This window comes from Carcharodon carcharias, chromosome 7 (assembly GCF_017639515.1).
Source record: "Carcharodon carcharias isolate sCarCar2 chromosome 7, sCarCar2.pri, whole genome shotgun sequence".
Lineage (NCBI taxonomy): Eukaryota > Metazoa > Chordata > Chondrichthyes > Lamniformes > Lamnidae > Carcharodon > Carcharodon carcharias.
This window is the reverse complement of record NC_054473.1, coordinates 131,751,155-131,764,989: the sequence shown is the minus strand read 5'-3', so window position 1 is coordinate 131,764,989 and position 13,835 is coordinate 131,751,155. Positions and strand designations below refer to the sequence as shown.

Sequence of the window (13,835 nt, the reverse complement as noted above, 5' to 3'; positions counted from 1 at the left end):
TTCAAAAATGTTCCTCCACGATTTTTATCCAGAAAGAATCAGTGACCATTCCCTTTTACTTATCACAGTGGAACCAATAAATATGTTCAAAAGCATCCATTATGACATTCCCCAGACATACAGCTATGGCCTCGTGCCCAATCTCCCATTGAAGCGGATGAAAATCTTTGAGGAACTGCACTTATTCATTACCCCCTCTGAATACCAAAATTCCACTGACCTTCACTGTGCCTAAAACATTTTTCTGTTCTCTCCTTGCATGTTGTATTTTATGACATTGTTGTGTTTTGCACTGCACTTCAAGGCAGGTTATAAATGATTGCTATCATGAGAAAAGGCTTTTCTGTTAAAAGGGACACTGTCATCACAATAATAGATGCTTTACAAGCATTTTTCTTTCCTTGGGGGAGAAAACAATCATCCATCTTTGTTACCACGATGACACAATATTCCAACATGACTTATGTTGCAACTGACTTGATGGGCTGAAAGTTCTATTCCTGTTCCCCTTGCCTTGTCATCGTGTTTTACAAGTGACGGTAAACAGAAGGCTTTGCCATTTATTTATGAGGACAGTTCTCCTTTAATAGTCAGCAAATTAATCTTTCCATTCATCTCTTCGCTGTTTGTGGGAGTTTGCTGTGTGCAATTAGCTGCTGCATTTCTTACATTGCAACAGTCGCTACACTTCAAAAGTACTTTATTGGCTGTAAACTGCTTTGTGACATCCTAAGATTGTGCTATATAAATGCAAGCCTTTCCTTCTTTCAAATGAAACATTAATCTGATATGTATTTGGACTAAAATATACTTAAGCTTTCGAAGCATTATTTAAGATGCACGAGAACAGTTTTCATCTAAAATGTTTTTCTGTTTTTCAACTACAGTAGCGTTAAAGCTTTGCACTTCTAATTAAATGCCAAACCATTAGCCCACCTCTTGTCCATACTGATTTCCAGAAGATTCCATTCCTCCTCTAGTTGGAGGCACATCATAAATCTCCTGCAAAGCGGCCGGAGGAGGATTTCTTGATGGTAGGATGTCGTATTCATCTTGCTCCATCTGTGGAGGTGTGTCATAAACATAGACTCGCCCAACTCTAGTTGGAAGGACAACCTGAAAAGAGGGAATAATGCAGTTATAAATCAGTTCATAGCTTCACTATGATTCAATCTCAGTGGTGTGTTAGTGTAGCTGACTTTGGTCAATTAAAAGACAAATTGTAGTTCAAATTCTCTGACGCACTCTTATATGGCTGCTAGCCATCTGATCTCTATCAACATACAGTCTTCAAAGGAAGGTTTCACTTGAATGGTTATTGGGAAAGGCCACAGTACATACAGAGGATACATGCCAGAGACCAGTAAATCAGGGCATCAAATGGCACTGACTATGTAAATCAGGAGTGTCACAAATGTAAACTGTGACGATTGTGACACAGGTGGTTACTTTTCTAAGCCCTGCGTGCTCCAATTCCAGATTAGCGTTGTTACATACTGCAATAAACAGAACATAGCCAAACAAACGTTGGATGGCGAAGTGTTACAAATCTAACGTGTTAATTAAGCACATTTTTCAAAGCTGTAGTATATGCGAAGTAAACCACTTTTGCCATGCTCTTATCTCAACAAAACAACATGATTTTACCAAGCAACACCATCACACATATGAGATTCTGTTTGGGAACAGGGTTCCAGCAGGCTCTGTGCACGCAGGATTGCCAAGTGCAAACTAGTGGCATACAGCAGACATTGTATGAACACATGGAACGGGGTTAACAAGGCTGTTGAGAACAAATGGCAGTGAAAAAGAAACCACTGCTTTTTTCCTTGCAGTTTTAATAATTATTTCTAGGTACCTTTTTGGACACTAAACCCCAGAGTCCGTAACCATCGTTTAGAGACTTGAGCACATAATCAACATTGTATTCCAGTGCAGTAATGAGGGTGTGCCGCATGGTTTGGAGATGCAGTCTTTTGTATGAGGCACTAATTTGAGGCCCTGTCTGCTCATTAGGTGGATATAAAAGATCCCACGACACTTTTTCAAAGAGGAGCTGGAGAGTTCTCTCCGGTGTCCTGGCCAATATGTATCCCTCAGTCAACACCACAAAAACAGGTCCACTGGCCATTATCACATTGCTGCTTATGGAGCTTGCTGTGTGGAAACTGACTGCTGTGTTACCATCACAACAACAGTGATTACACTCAAAATGTATTAATTGGCTATAAAAGCATTTTGGGACATCCTGAAAACTGCTAAATAAATGAAAATCATTTCCTTTATAAACTGGACTTATAGACCACCTGTGAACACTTTGCAACAAATCACCAATACAGATTACGAATAGAAAGAGCTGAGCATTTGCCCATCAACATTCAGTTACAGTCATGTTAAACTCCTCTGTCACAGTTCTTCAGGTCAAGTCTGGAGTTTCACTCGTGAGCTCTCACTTTATCATGCTTGTTATGTAGCTGCAGGTGGATTTGTGTATTTAAAATATAATGTCAAACAAGCTGAGCTTTTTTACTCGAGTTATCTGACTGACCTTGAACAGTAACCGTCGCCCTGCTGCTGCTCACTTGGGTTTGATTCAAGCAAAATACCATTCTCTGAAACAGAATCAAGAACTGAAAGGAAAGCAAGTTCACAGGTGGTACTCAATACATTGTCATATTAAATCCATGCTCCCTTTGGTCTTCCTGCCACTGTTCCTTTCTCATGTTCTTTCCTCTTTTTAAATAGGCTTCAGCTTTTACTGGAATCCAGTTAACAAGTGAGGGCAGCTCTCTGCTTTGCACTAGATACAGTCAATGTAGTGGTTATGTTACTGGACTAGTAACCCAGAGCTACTAATCCAGAGCTGAGTTCAAGTAACAGTTTACGAAAATATTGGGAATAAAAAAAAGTGACTAAAGTGGCAGATTGTCATTAAAAGCCTAACTAGTTCACTCAAGTCCTTTAGGAAACGTCTGTCCTTATTAAGTCTGGTCTACACGTGGCTCCAGTTCCAACACCAATGTGCCTGATAATTAAGGGCCCTGTGGCATGGCCTAGCAATCCACTTAGTTTCATTGGACCCAGAGAAACTAGGGATGGACAATAAATGTCAGCCTTGCCGGTAACACCTGTATCTTGAGAATGAATTAAATCAACTCAAATGAGCCTAAACAGTGAAGTCTATTTAGAAGTGGGAAACTGCTCACACAATTGAGGTGAGTTCAATAGTGCCATCACCCAATGCCCCTACATACAAAGAGTCGGAGATGGGACCTTCCCGGGAAATATGATTCCGGACTGTTCCAGATAGTGCTTTTACCCACTGAGCCACTAAATCATAGAATTTACAACATTGGGGGAGGCCTGTCAAGCCTGTGTTAAAGCCAGCTCCTCATGTGGGGAAATCCACTAATCCCATTGAGGGAACAATTATTTCTAAAATAAATGAGAAACACAGAGCAACTTTGAAATATTCTGCTAGAAACATCCAAAGTTCCTTCATTGTCCTTTCACCTCACTTAATATCCTAATCTACCAACTCTATTCACAAAAAATATACACAAATGGAGCCTCAGCAACATAGAACAAAACAAACACAGAGAACAACTTGACATTAAGAGCTATAGCAATGATGTCCTGGAAATACAATTTGCTTTAAAAGGTTCCAGTTAGAATTACTCTAAATGTATTAATGTTGGAGTTTAGAACGGTATGAAAATGCTGCACAAAGTGAGAGCTGAATGGCCTAGAAGGTAACTGCACCAGCCAGTGCATCACTAGGTTACACAGCAAAAGCTCACAGATTTGATCTCTGGTCAAAGTCCCATGACCTGATCTCAACTGTTGGGTCACTCCATTTGACCTTCACATGTGTATGAATGTTGCAGGGCAGCCAGGCCAGGCTCAAGTTTCCCCAGTCCAATAGCCTGCTAACAATCATGGGCTAACACACACAGGGTGCCCAACATATGCAGAAATGTAGACCAAAAGGAATTAAATACAGAAAGGGATTAGGGAAAGCAATGTTCAAGGCTGCTTTCTTTCCAAGAGGGACCACGTACAGATTCACAGAGTCATACCTAGCACAAAGGAAAATGGTTGTGGTTGTTGGAAGTCAATCCTCCCATTCCCAGGACATTGCTGCAGGAATTCCTCAGGGTAGTGTCCTAGGCCCAACCATCTTCAGCTGCTTCATCAATGACCTTCCGTCTATCATAAGGTTAGAAGTGGAGAAGTTCGCTGATGATTGCACAATGCTCAGCAACATTTGCAACTCCACTCCCCAGATACTGAAGCAATCTGTGTCCATGTGTAGCAAGACCTGGACACAATTCAGGCTTGGGCTGATAAGTGGCAAGTAACTGTCGCACCACACAGTGCTGGGCAATGACTGCTGCATTTCCTACATCACAATGGCTCCACTTCAAAAGTGCTCCATCGGCTATAAAGTGCTTCGTGACGTCCTGAGGTCATGTAAAGTGCTATATAAATGCAAGCCTTATACAGTAAATAGGAGCTACCATTAAACATGTGCACCACACAACCCTGAGCACTTGTTATGATCTTGATGCCTAAAGCACATTGTAATCTAAATAAATTAAATGTTCAAGAACAGCATAAAACAACTCTAATGAACAGCAGCCCACATTTACTATGTTACAGTAAATCCGAGGCTGACAGGGTGAAAACAGTTAACCCCAGACCAAAAGTCAAAACCTGTTGAGTAGACCTCATCTATGGAATGTAAACTCCTGAACTACTGTTGAATACCAGGTGCTGTGTGACAAATTAAACCTCACAATAACAGAAGTCAGTTGTCACAGAAAGGGAAGGCATAAAGAAGAAGATATTCTCCCCTAGCTTGCCAATTAATTCTATTGAGTCCCTTGCCTCCCAGATTAATTATGTTCAGTCACTCACTGTTCCAAAAATAAGACTGTGGGTTTTGCCTCCATGGACCCCTCCAGAGCTTGGATGAAACTGCTGGTACTCAAGAAAATGACGACTAACTGTGGAGACACAGCTGTTGGCCCAGTGCTGCCAGAAAACTTTGCTCTTTGTAGTAAGTACAGTAAAGGCTGCAGAAGCAACATGAGCAGCAAGAATGTATACTTTGTGTGAAAATGTGCGTGGGTGTCAGGGCCAAAGTGTGCACGAGACAGGCGGTGGGGGTTGTGAAATATAGAACAGCAACTTTCAAGCAATCGTGTAACAAAAATGGTACAAGAGGGAAGGGAAAGGAAACAAATGTATTCAATCTACGACTCCTACACTGGGATTAGAAGCCATGATGGGGTGGATTTTTCAGGGTCACCACGGGTAGTAGAATTGGACGGAGATCAGTGCAGGCCCATAAGAGAGGCTGCCTCATTTTCTGCCCATTTAAATTAATGGTTAGCAAATTGGACAAACTCCATTAAGCGCATTGGCTTCTCCTGATCTTCCCCCAATTCCGGATTTTCCCATATTCACTGTGTCCAGATGATCTAATAGCCTTGGATGGAGGAACAGGAAAATTTAACCCTGTAGCCAGGCACCCGAAATTATACCGTGAAATCCCAGGGGATTTGTCCACATATTTGTGTTAAATGGAGCTTTGTGATAGCCACAGAGGCCCCATTCCCACATGAATGTTTCTATGTAACACAATATGCCTACAAACAGGGTCTACATCAAAAAAACAGCATATTCAAATGCCAAATTAAAACACAATAGAGTAGTAAATGTATGAAAAATTCTCCATTCAATTTGTTTACAGTGACTTGGCCAGGGCCGGGACCCGCCACGGGCAAGGTGGCGCCCCAGCTAGAAGTCCATTGACTTGTGGCGGGACAGAAAGATCCCAGCGGCGGGCGGGTGCAGAAAATCCCACCCCAGATCTTTGCATTGAAAATGTCAGGAGTTAGCTCCAGAAAAACTCCATAATCTTTCTCTGCTTAGTGTGCTGCCTTTGGATGTGCGCATTACAGTCCACCATGTCACCAATGCAGTCAAACGTTTTTGTGCTACAGCACAAAATCCCAGAAATCTCTACTGCCTTTGCGACATTGGCTGGGGAAATAAGCAGGTGAATGGCTGGGCATGCATCGGACTCTTCAGGGTCATTAGCCTTCTCGGCTGAAGAATGTACTGCATTTATAACGGCATCATCTGTCAGTTCTGTCATGCAGCATAAGGCATCATCCACCTTCCTGTAAGTTTCCATGGTTCTCTTGGCTGGAATTTCCATGCTGGCCTCCCACAGGCGAGTGAAAAATGCCTCGTCGTCCAGTTGGTTGGCCTCACCCTCCTCTTCCTCATTCACGACGTCTTGTGCAGTCATAACCTCTTTGAACCCAGTGTGGTGGAAGCAGTTGGCAATTGTGGCTTCTGTCACCATCTTCCACACCTTTTTCATCCCGAACATAGTCTTTAAAACAGTTGGACTGAACTCTTGCTTATTATCAATAATCTCGATAACCCAAGATATCAGCTGGCATCAGTCCATCAAATCTATGCTGGCTGTCTGTAGACCAATCAATTCTCCCTCTCCACCCCCATAGCCCTGCAACTTTATTTCCCTCAAGTGCCCAACTAATTTCCTTTGAAATGATTGATCATCCCCACTTTCACCACGCTTGTAGGCAATGAGTTCCAGGTCATTACCACTCACTGCTCAAAAAAGTTCTTCCTCACACCCCTGCATCTCTTGCCCAAAACCTTACATTTTTTCCCTTATTCTTTCATGGGTGAGTATTGGTGACAAGGCCAGCATTTGTTGCCCATTGCTATTTGCTCTTGAGAAATTGGTGGTCAGCTGCCTTCTTGAACCACTGTAGTCCATGTGGTGTAGGTAGACCCACAGTGCTGTTAGGGAGGGAGTTCCAGGATTTTGACCCAGTGACAGTGATGACATGGCAATAGAGTTCCAAGTCAGGATGGTGTGTGGCTTGGATAGGAAATTGCAACTGCTGCTGTTCCCATGCATTTGCTGCCATTGTACTTCTAGGTGGTAGAAGGTGCTGTCCAAGGAGGCTTGACGAGTTGCTGCCTCTATCAAATCTCCCCTTAATCTCCTTTGTTCCAAGCAGAGTAACCCCAGCTTCTACCATTTAACCTTGTAGCTAAAATCCCTCATCCTTAGAACCATCCTGGTGAGTCTCCTCTGTCTGGTCAGCCTCCACTGCACCCTCACATCCTTCCTAAAGTGCAGTGACCAGAACTCGACACAACTTGACTGGTGTGGTGGTGTAAAATGGGTATTCTCAGACTCCACTGACTGCAACAGAACTGAATATCAGGGGCAGCATTTAACAGGCGGCCTTTCTGGTACCACCTATTCTGCGCCACCACCCAAGACAAATTTCTACATGCTTGTGTGTGAACACTGTGGAGAATAGCATTAGGGCTGGTTGTGATAGCTTTGTGGTCAAATATCACACTCAGCAAGACTCTAGATTCTCAGATGAAGTACTGTCACTTGAACTAGATAGCAAAGAGCAGCAAGTGCCTGCGGACTCAGAACCCCAGCCTTTATGGACCTTCACAGTCGGAGGGGAATTCAAAGGAGAAACAAAAACTCCAAAAATTGAATTTTGTTTGTGTCTGCCTGACTAACTTTAAACCCTTTTCAAAAACCTATTAGCACCACTTGAAAAAAAGCAACAGTCTCAGCATGAACCAACAAAACAATCTACTTTTTTTTAACCCAACATCACACCAGAGTTGTTCAATTACTTGACAAGTCACTTGATTTTCAGATGTCTGAATTGTGCTCAGCAATAAGTTCCCAGAAAATCCAACAGACGACATGCGTTTCCTCTGAACTATAAATAGATCCAAGGAATGGCTAAAATTCTTGTTAGAAAAATAGTAACATACTGAGTCAATTTTAATGCTTCCTGGCATCACTGATGCAGTTTGCAAGAGGCCAAAACAGGGGGCGGGGGGGGGGGGTGGGCTTTGCAAGATGTTTTGGATGTTAAGGAATTTTTCAAGTTTTTGTTCCATTTGATTCATGAGTAGCTGAAGGATGAACATGTCAAGAATGGATTGATTTTATCGTGGCCACCATGTGGGGAATGATAGGTTGCTATGGATACAATGTGACAGAATGCTAATACTGGAGCTGAAGGCTGGGGATTGATGTGCCGTCCGTCATGCACCAAGAGTCTAAATTAGGGAGCTAATTAATATAAATCTGAGGTCAAACCCTGTGGGTGGTAACATTACTGAATATGTTTTGTTGTGCAATAATAAGGAAAAAGCCGATCTGCTTTCTTGATGACCCTTCTATGTTCTAAAAAAAAATCATTCTGGATATATGGGTGTCGCTATTATTATTGCCTAGCCAGGTTTCCTGGTGAGGGTTTTGGTGGGAGTGGGCCTTCTTGAGCCACTGCAGTTTGCATAGTGAAGGTGCTCCCAACATTGCAGTTGTTAAGTGGGGAGTGCTAGAATTTAACTTAAGTGACAATTAGGGTTGTCAACCCTTCTGGAGCGACCAGGGATTTACCAGAATCGGCAAAGAAATCATTCGGGGAGATTGGAACATGTCTGCTTCCTTGTTTGCCAGTATTCATCCTGCACAATGATGTCCACATGTGCCGCAACATCAGCAGGGGAAGCACGGTGAAGGGAGCAGGGGGGAGAGTGGCGGGAGCACGGGGGAAGCACGGTGAAGGAAGCAGGGGTGAGGGGGAGAGTGGCAGGAGCATGGGGGAAGCAGGATGAAGGAAGCAGGGGCGAGGGGGAGAGTGGCGGGAGCATGGGGGAACCAGGATGAAGGAAGCAGGGGCGAGGGGGAGAGTGGCGGGAGCACGGGGGAAGCACGGTGAAGGAAGCAGGGGCGAGGGGGAGAGTGGCGGGAGCATGGGGGAAGCAGGATGAAGGAAGCAGGGGCGAGGGGGAGAGTGGCGGGAGCATGGGGGAAGCACGGTGAAGGAAGCAGGGGTGAGGGGGAGAGTGGCGGGAGCACGGGGGAAGCAGGATGAAGGAAGCAGGGGCCAGGGGGAGAGTGGCGGGAGCAGGGGGAAGCAGGGGCGAGGGGGAGAGTGGCGGGAGCACGGGGGAAGCACGGTGAAGGAAGCAGGGGCGAGGGGGAGAGTGGCGGGAGCATGGGGGAAGCAGGATGAAGGAAGCAGGGGCGAGGGGGAGAGTGGCGGGAGCATGGGGGAAGCACGGTGAAGGAAGCAGGGGTGAGGGGGAGAGTGGCGGGAGCACGGGGGAAGCAGGATGAAGGAAGCAGGGGCCAGGGGGAGAGTGGCGGGAGCAGGGGGAAGCAGGGGCGAGGGGGAGAGTGGCGGGAGCACGGGGGAAGCAGGATGAAGGGAGCAGGGGCCAGGGGGAGAGTGGCCGGAGCACGGGGGAAGCACGGTGAAGGAAGCGGGGTGAGGGGGAGAGTGGCGGGAGCACGGGGGAAGCACGGTGAAGGGAGCAGGGGGGAGAGTGGTGGGAGCACGGGGGAAGCAGGATGAAGGAAGCGGGGTGAAGAGTGGCAGAAGCAGGGGGAAGGGAGCAGGGGCCAGGGGGAGAGTGGCAGGAGCACAGTGGAAGCAGGATGAAGGAAGCGGGGTGAAGAGTGGCAGAAGCAGGGGGAAGGGAGCAGGGGCCAGGGGGAGAGTGGCGGGAGCATGGGGGAAGCAGGGTGAAGGAAGCGGGGTGAGGGGGAGAGTGGCGGGAGCACGGGGGAAGCAGGATGAAGGAAGCAGGGGCGAGGGGGAGAGTGGCGGGAGCACGGGGGAAGCAGGGGCGAGGGGGAGAATGGCGGGAGCACGGGGGAAGCACGGTGAAGGGAGCGGGGTGAAGAGTGGCAGAAGCAGGGGGAAGGGAGCAAGGGTGAGGGGGAGAGTGGCGGGAGCAGGGGGAAGCACGGTGAAGGGAGCGGACGGAGTGCTGGGTGGAGTGGCGGGAACAGGGGGAAGCACAGTGAAGGGAGCGGGGTGGAGAGTGGCAGGAACAGGGGGAAGCACGGTGAAGGGAGCGGGGTGGAGAGTGGCAGGAGCAGGGGGAAACACGGTGAAGGGAGTGAGAGGGGGAATGGCGGGAGCCAGGGGAAGCAGGGCGCAGGGAAAGCAGGGTATGCTCTTTTCTGTGTTTGTTTTGTCTGTGCCATCTTAATGTAGGTAGCTGACACTGCATATGTGGGGCCTGCGCCCTCAGTGCTTTGCCTACTCTGTCAACAATCGCAGCTGTTTTTAAAGACGTTATGTAAGGCTGTTTAGGAAAAGGTAATCAAATTTTTTTTTAAAGTTTTTTTGATGAGGTCAGATGGAGACTAAATGTCTGCCTGTTTGCAAACCCAAATATTGTTGATTTGAGCACCAATTTCTTCAACTCAAAGTATCACAGCTGCTCATGCTCTCTATTTAACACCGAATACCTGCAGTACCTTCCAGGTTACCGTGCCGCCACACACAAATAGTTTAACAGGAACATTGTTGCTGGGGAAGCCCTATTTGTCAGCTGGCTTGGTGTAAAAGCTGACTATCTAAAACTACCAGAATAAAATGGAGTGCTCGTTTGGCAGGTATAGCTCTAACTTTACGATTGTAGTCTCCTCCTTGATTCCCCCCAACAGAGGAAGCAGTTTCGCCCACTTACACCACACCACTGGCTTTCCATGATGTCGCTTTTGAAAATGTCTCCCAGACTACGCCAAGCCAGAATTGGCAACCTTAGTGACAATGAATGTCCAATACAGAGATCTCTGGGTGTCCTTGTACACAAATTATAAAACGTTAGCATGCAGGTACAGCCAGTAATTAGAAAGGCAAATGGAACGTTGGCCTTTATTGCAGTATAAAAGTAGGGAAGTCTTGCTAAACTGTACAGGGCATCAGTGAGACCACACCTGGAGTAATGTGTACAGTTTTGGTCTCCTTACTTAAGGGGGATATACTTGCATTGGAAGCAGTTCAGAGATGTTCAGTAGGCTGGTTCCAAGGATAAAGGGGTTGTCTAATGAGAAAAGATTGAGCAGGTTGGACCCAAACTCATTGGAGTTTCGAAGAATGAGAGGTGATCTGATTGGGACATTTAACATTCGGGAGGGGGCTTGACAGGGTAGATGCTGAGACGATGTTTCCTATCATGGGGAATCGAGAACTGGGGTCACAGTTTTAAAAATAAGGGGTCTTCTATTTAAGACAGAGATGAGGAGGAATTTCTTCTCTGAGGGTCTTTGGAATCCTCTTCCCCAGTGAGCAGTGGAGGCTGGGCCATTGAATATATTCAAGGGTCAGTTAGATAGATTTTTGGTTGATAATGGAGTCAAGGGTTATGGCGGACAGAGAAGAAAGTGCAATTAAGACCACAATCGGATCAACCAGGATCTTAATGAATGTGGAGCAGGCTCAATGACTGAACGGCCTACTCCTGCACCTATTTTCTATGATCTTATGAAAAATATTCCGATTTCCTAGAGACAATTCCTAGAGCAAATGAAGGAGAAATTACTTGGTAAAATTTTCCAACCCTCTCACCCTATCACCATCAGTTTGACAAACAGGCACAGGCTTATTAATCAGTTAGAAACATCGCCAAGATATGATCAGGTCTTTCTTACAAGACAGACGCGGTCAACATGAAACACCAATACTGTGGAGTTTTAAGCAAGTTATTTGAGGATCTTTCAAGGAGGATATCATTAATTAAAAATCATGCTGACATTGCATTGTAGTACTGACGGAATGCTGCACTGCCAGAGGTGCTGCCTTTCCAATAAGTCCAAGGACTTTGTCTGCCCTCAATGGTGATTGTAAAATATTCCATGGCACTATTTCAAAGAGAACAAGAGAAGCTTTCCTCTGTCCTGGTCAACAATTATGCCTCAATCATCACTGAAACAGATTAAAGAGTCCTTATTAAATTGTTGTTTGTGGGATCTTGCTGTGGGCAAATCAGATCCCTACATTCCAACAGCGGCCATGATTCAAAAGTACTTCATTGGCTGTATACATTTTAAATGTCCTGAGGTCATGAAAGGCGCTATATAAATGCAAGCTTTTCTCATGGACAGACATGTGGGAGTTCATGTACAGTCTTAGCTTGCATTGCCCACACCTCCTGTTATTTCTATCAATACTCTGGTGCAGTTACAAAATTAATTCAGCCAACACATTCATTTTAACGTAAAGAACGATAAGGGGACTTAACTTTTTGAATAAAAATATGACTGGATTTTCTTTGTCTGTAAACTCTGACACAGTTTGCCATAATGAGCCTATTGTCTTCAGCAGCTATTAGAAATCAATAGGGTTTTGTTAAATACTTGGACACTGTGACCCGATCAGTACTTTTAATCTTCGGTCTGTGCTACAAAACCACACTGTGTTCCCTTTGTCCTTGTTGATGTAACTAATGATTGAAGCTGAAATGATTGATCTTGACACATTAGCAGCACCACTTGATGTGGACTGTTTGGTCACATAATAAATCTCTTCCTTTTATAAGTAGGTGCATTGGATCATTTCTTCTGATCAGAGGATGGGCTAGCATTTAATTGATGGGTCGGAAATACGCAAACTGTCTGCAAGTCCCTGAGTACAATGCTGCAGCTCTCACACTGAGCTCTTTAGTTAATCCACTTTAGAGTAAAGTAAGCATAATGAAGGGCTCATTATTAAGGCCAGAACAAACATTTGCTGTAAAAAAATGCATTTTAAAAGATTATGAAAACTTTAGTTTGAAATACAATTATACTGTGTAATGTTGGACCATAGCAATGAGCTGGGAAGTTGATTCCAAATCTAAACAGGGCTAATTCCTATCTAATCTGCTTAGATTTTTCCTAAAAGAGCCCTGTTCAGACCAATTCAAAATTCCAGACATGATTGTTGCTTTTTGCCAGTAATTACAGAGGACTACACTTTTCTCTGGTTGTTAATGTTAAGGAAAAAGTAGACATGAGTCAGCAGGTGAGTAAATCTATTTCGTGAGAATTGAAGTATTTGAGAAGTGTGGATGCCACGCGGAACATTCCTATAGTTGTTACCACTTCTGAACATTTTGCGCCAATGAAGACCAATAGCAGGAAGAATAGGTGCACAGCCGCCAAATTTATTGATGTGCTTGAATACATAAAACTCACTATTGAACAGTGACTTCAGACCAGTCACACAACATTGTGTTTTAACAGAGGATTGTTTCAATTTACTTCAAAATGAGCTACACACAGATCTCATCCATTTTGTCTGCCTTAATTATATTCCATCATAAAATCTTTTGCACATTTCAATTCGATAATAGGATTTTGATTCAATAATAGGAAGTTAAATGACTGAGAATAAAGAACTCTTCCTGATTCAAACCCAATGTCACTTCAGCAAGTATAGCAATCTCCAAAACTATTAATAGGACAGCTACGGGCTCTCTCAGTTCTGAATAATTTCTTTGCTGCAATTCTATTTCATTTATACAAAGAAAGGCCTGGAGCTTCACATGTACAATTCTTTGAAAGTAACAGGAGAAGTTGATAAAACTGTTAAAGCATATGGAATCCTTGGCTTTATTATCAGAGGCATAGAGCACAAAAGCAAGGAAGTTATGCTAAACGTTTATAAGTAACTAATTAGGCCTCAGCTGGAAAATTGTGTCCAATTGCGGGTACCACTCGTTAGGATGGACGTCAGGGTCTTCGAGAGATGCAGAGGAGGTTTACCAGAACAAAACCAGGAATGAGGAACTTATGTAGGGAGACTAGAGAAATTGGCGTTGTTCTCCTTGAAGAAGAGAAGATTAAGGGGAGGTTTAATAGAGGTGTTCAAAATTTTAAGGGCTTCATGAGTAAATGAAGAGAAAAATTTTCCACTCATGGTTGGGTCAGTAACCAGAGAACACAGATTTATGATCACTTG

At 44.6% G+C, this 13,835-nt stretch overlaps 1 protein-coding gene across 2 annotated transcripts in view; it reads right to left on the bottom strand.

Annotated features, from left to right (window-relative positions):
* The window catches only part of bcar1 (BCAR1 scaffold protein, Cas family member), a 243,579-nt gene that overhangs the window by 16,106 nt on the left and 213,638 nt on the right, over positions 1-13,835 (bottom strand). For both annotated transcript variants that reach the window (XM_041191428.1, XM_041191427.1), the window contains exon 3: positions 937-1,116. In XM_041191428.1, the coding sequence (XP_041047362.1) occupies positions 937-1,116 (180 nt within the window). The remainder of the gene's footprint in view (positions 1-936; positions 1,117-13,835) is intronic.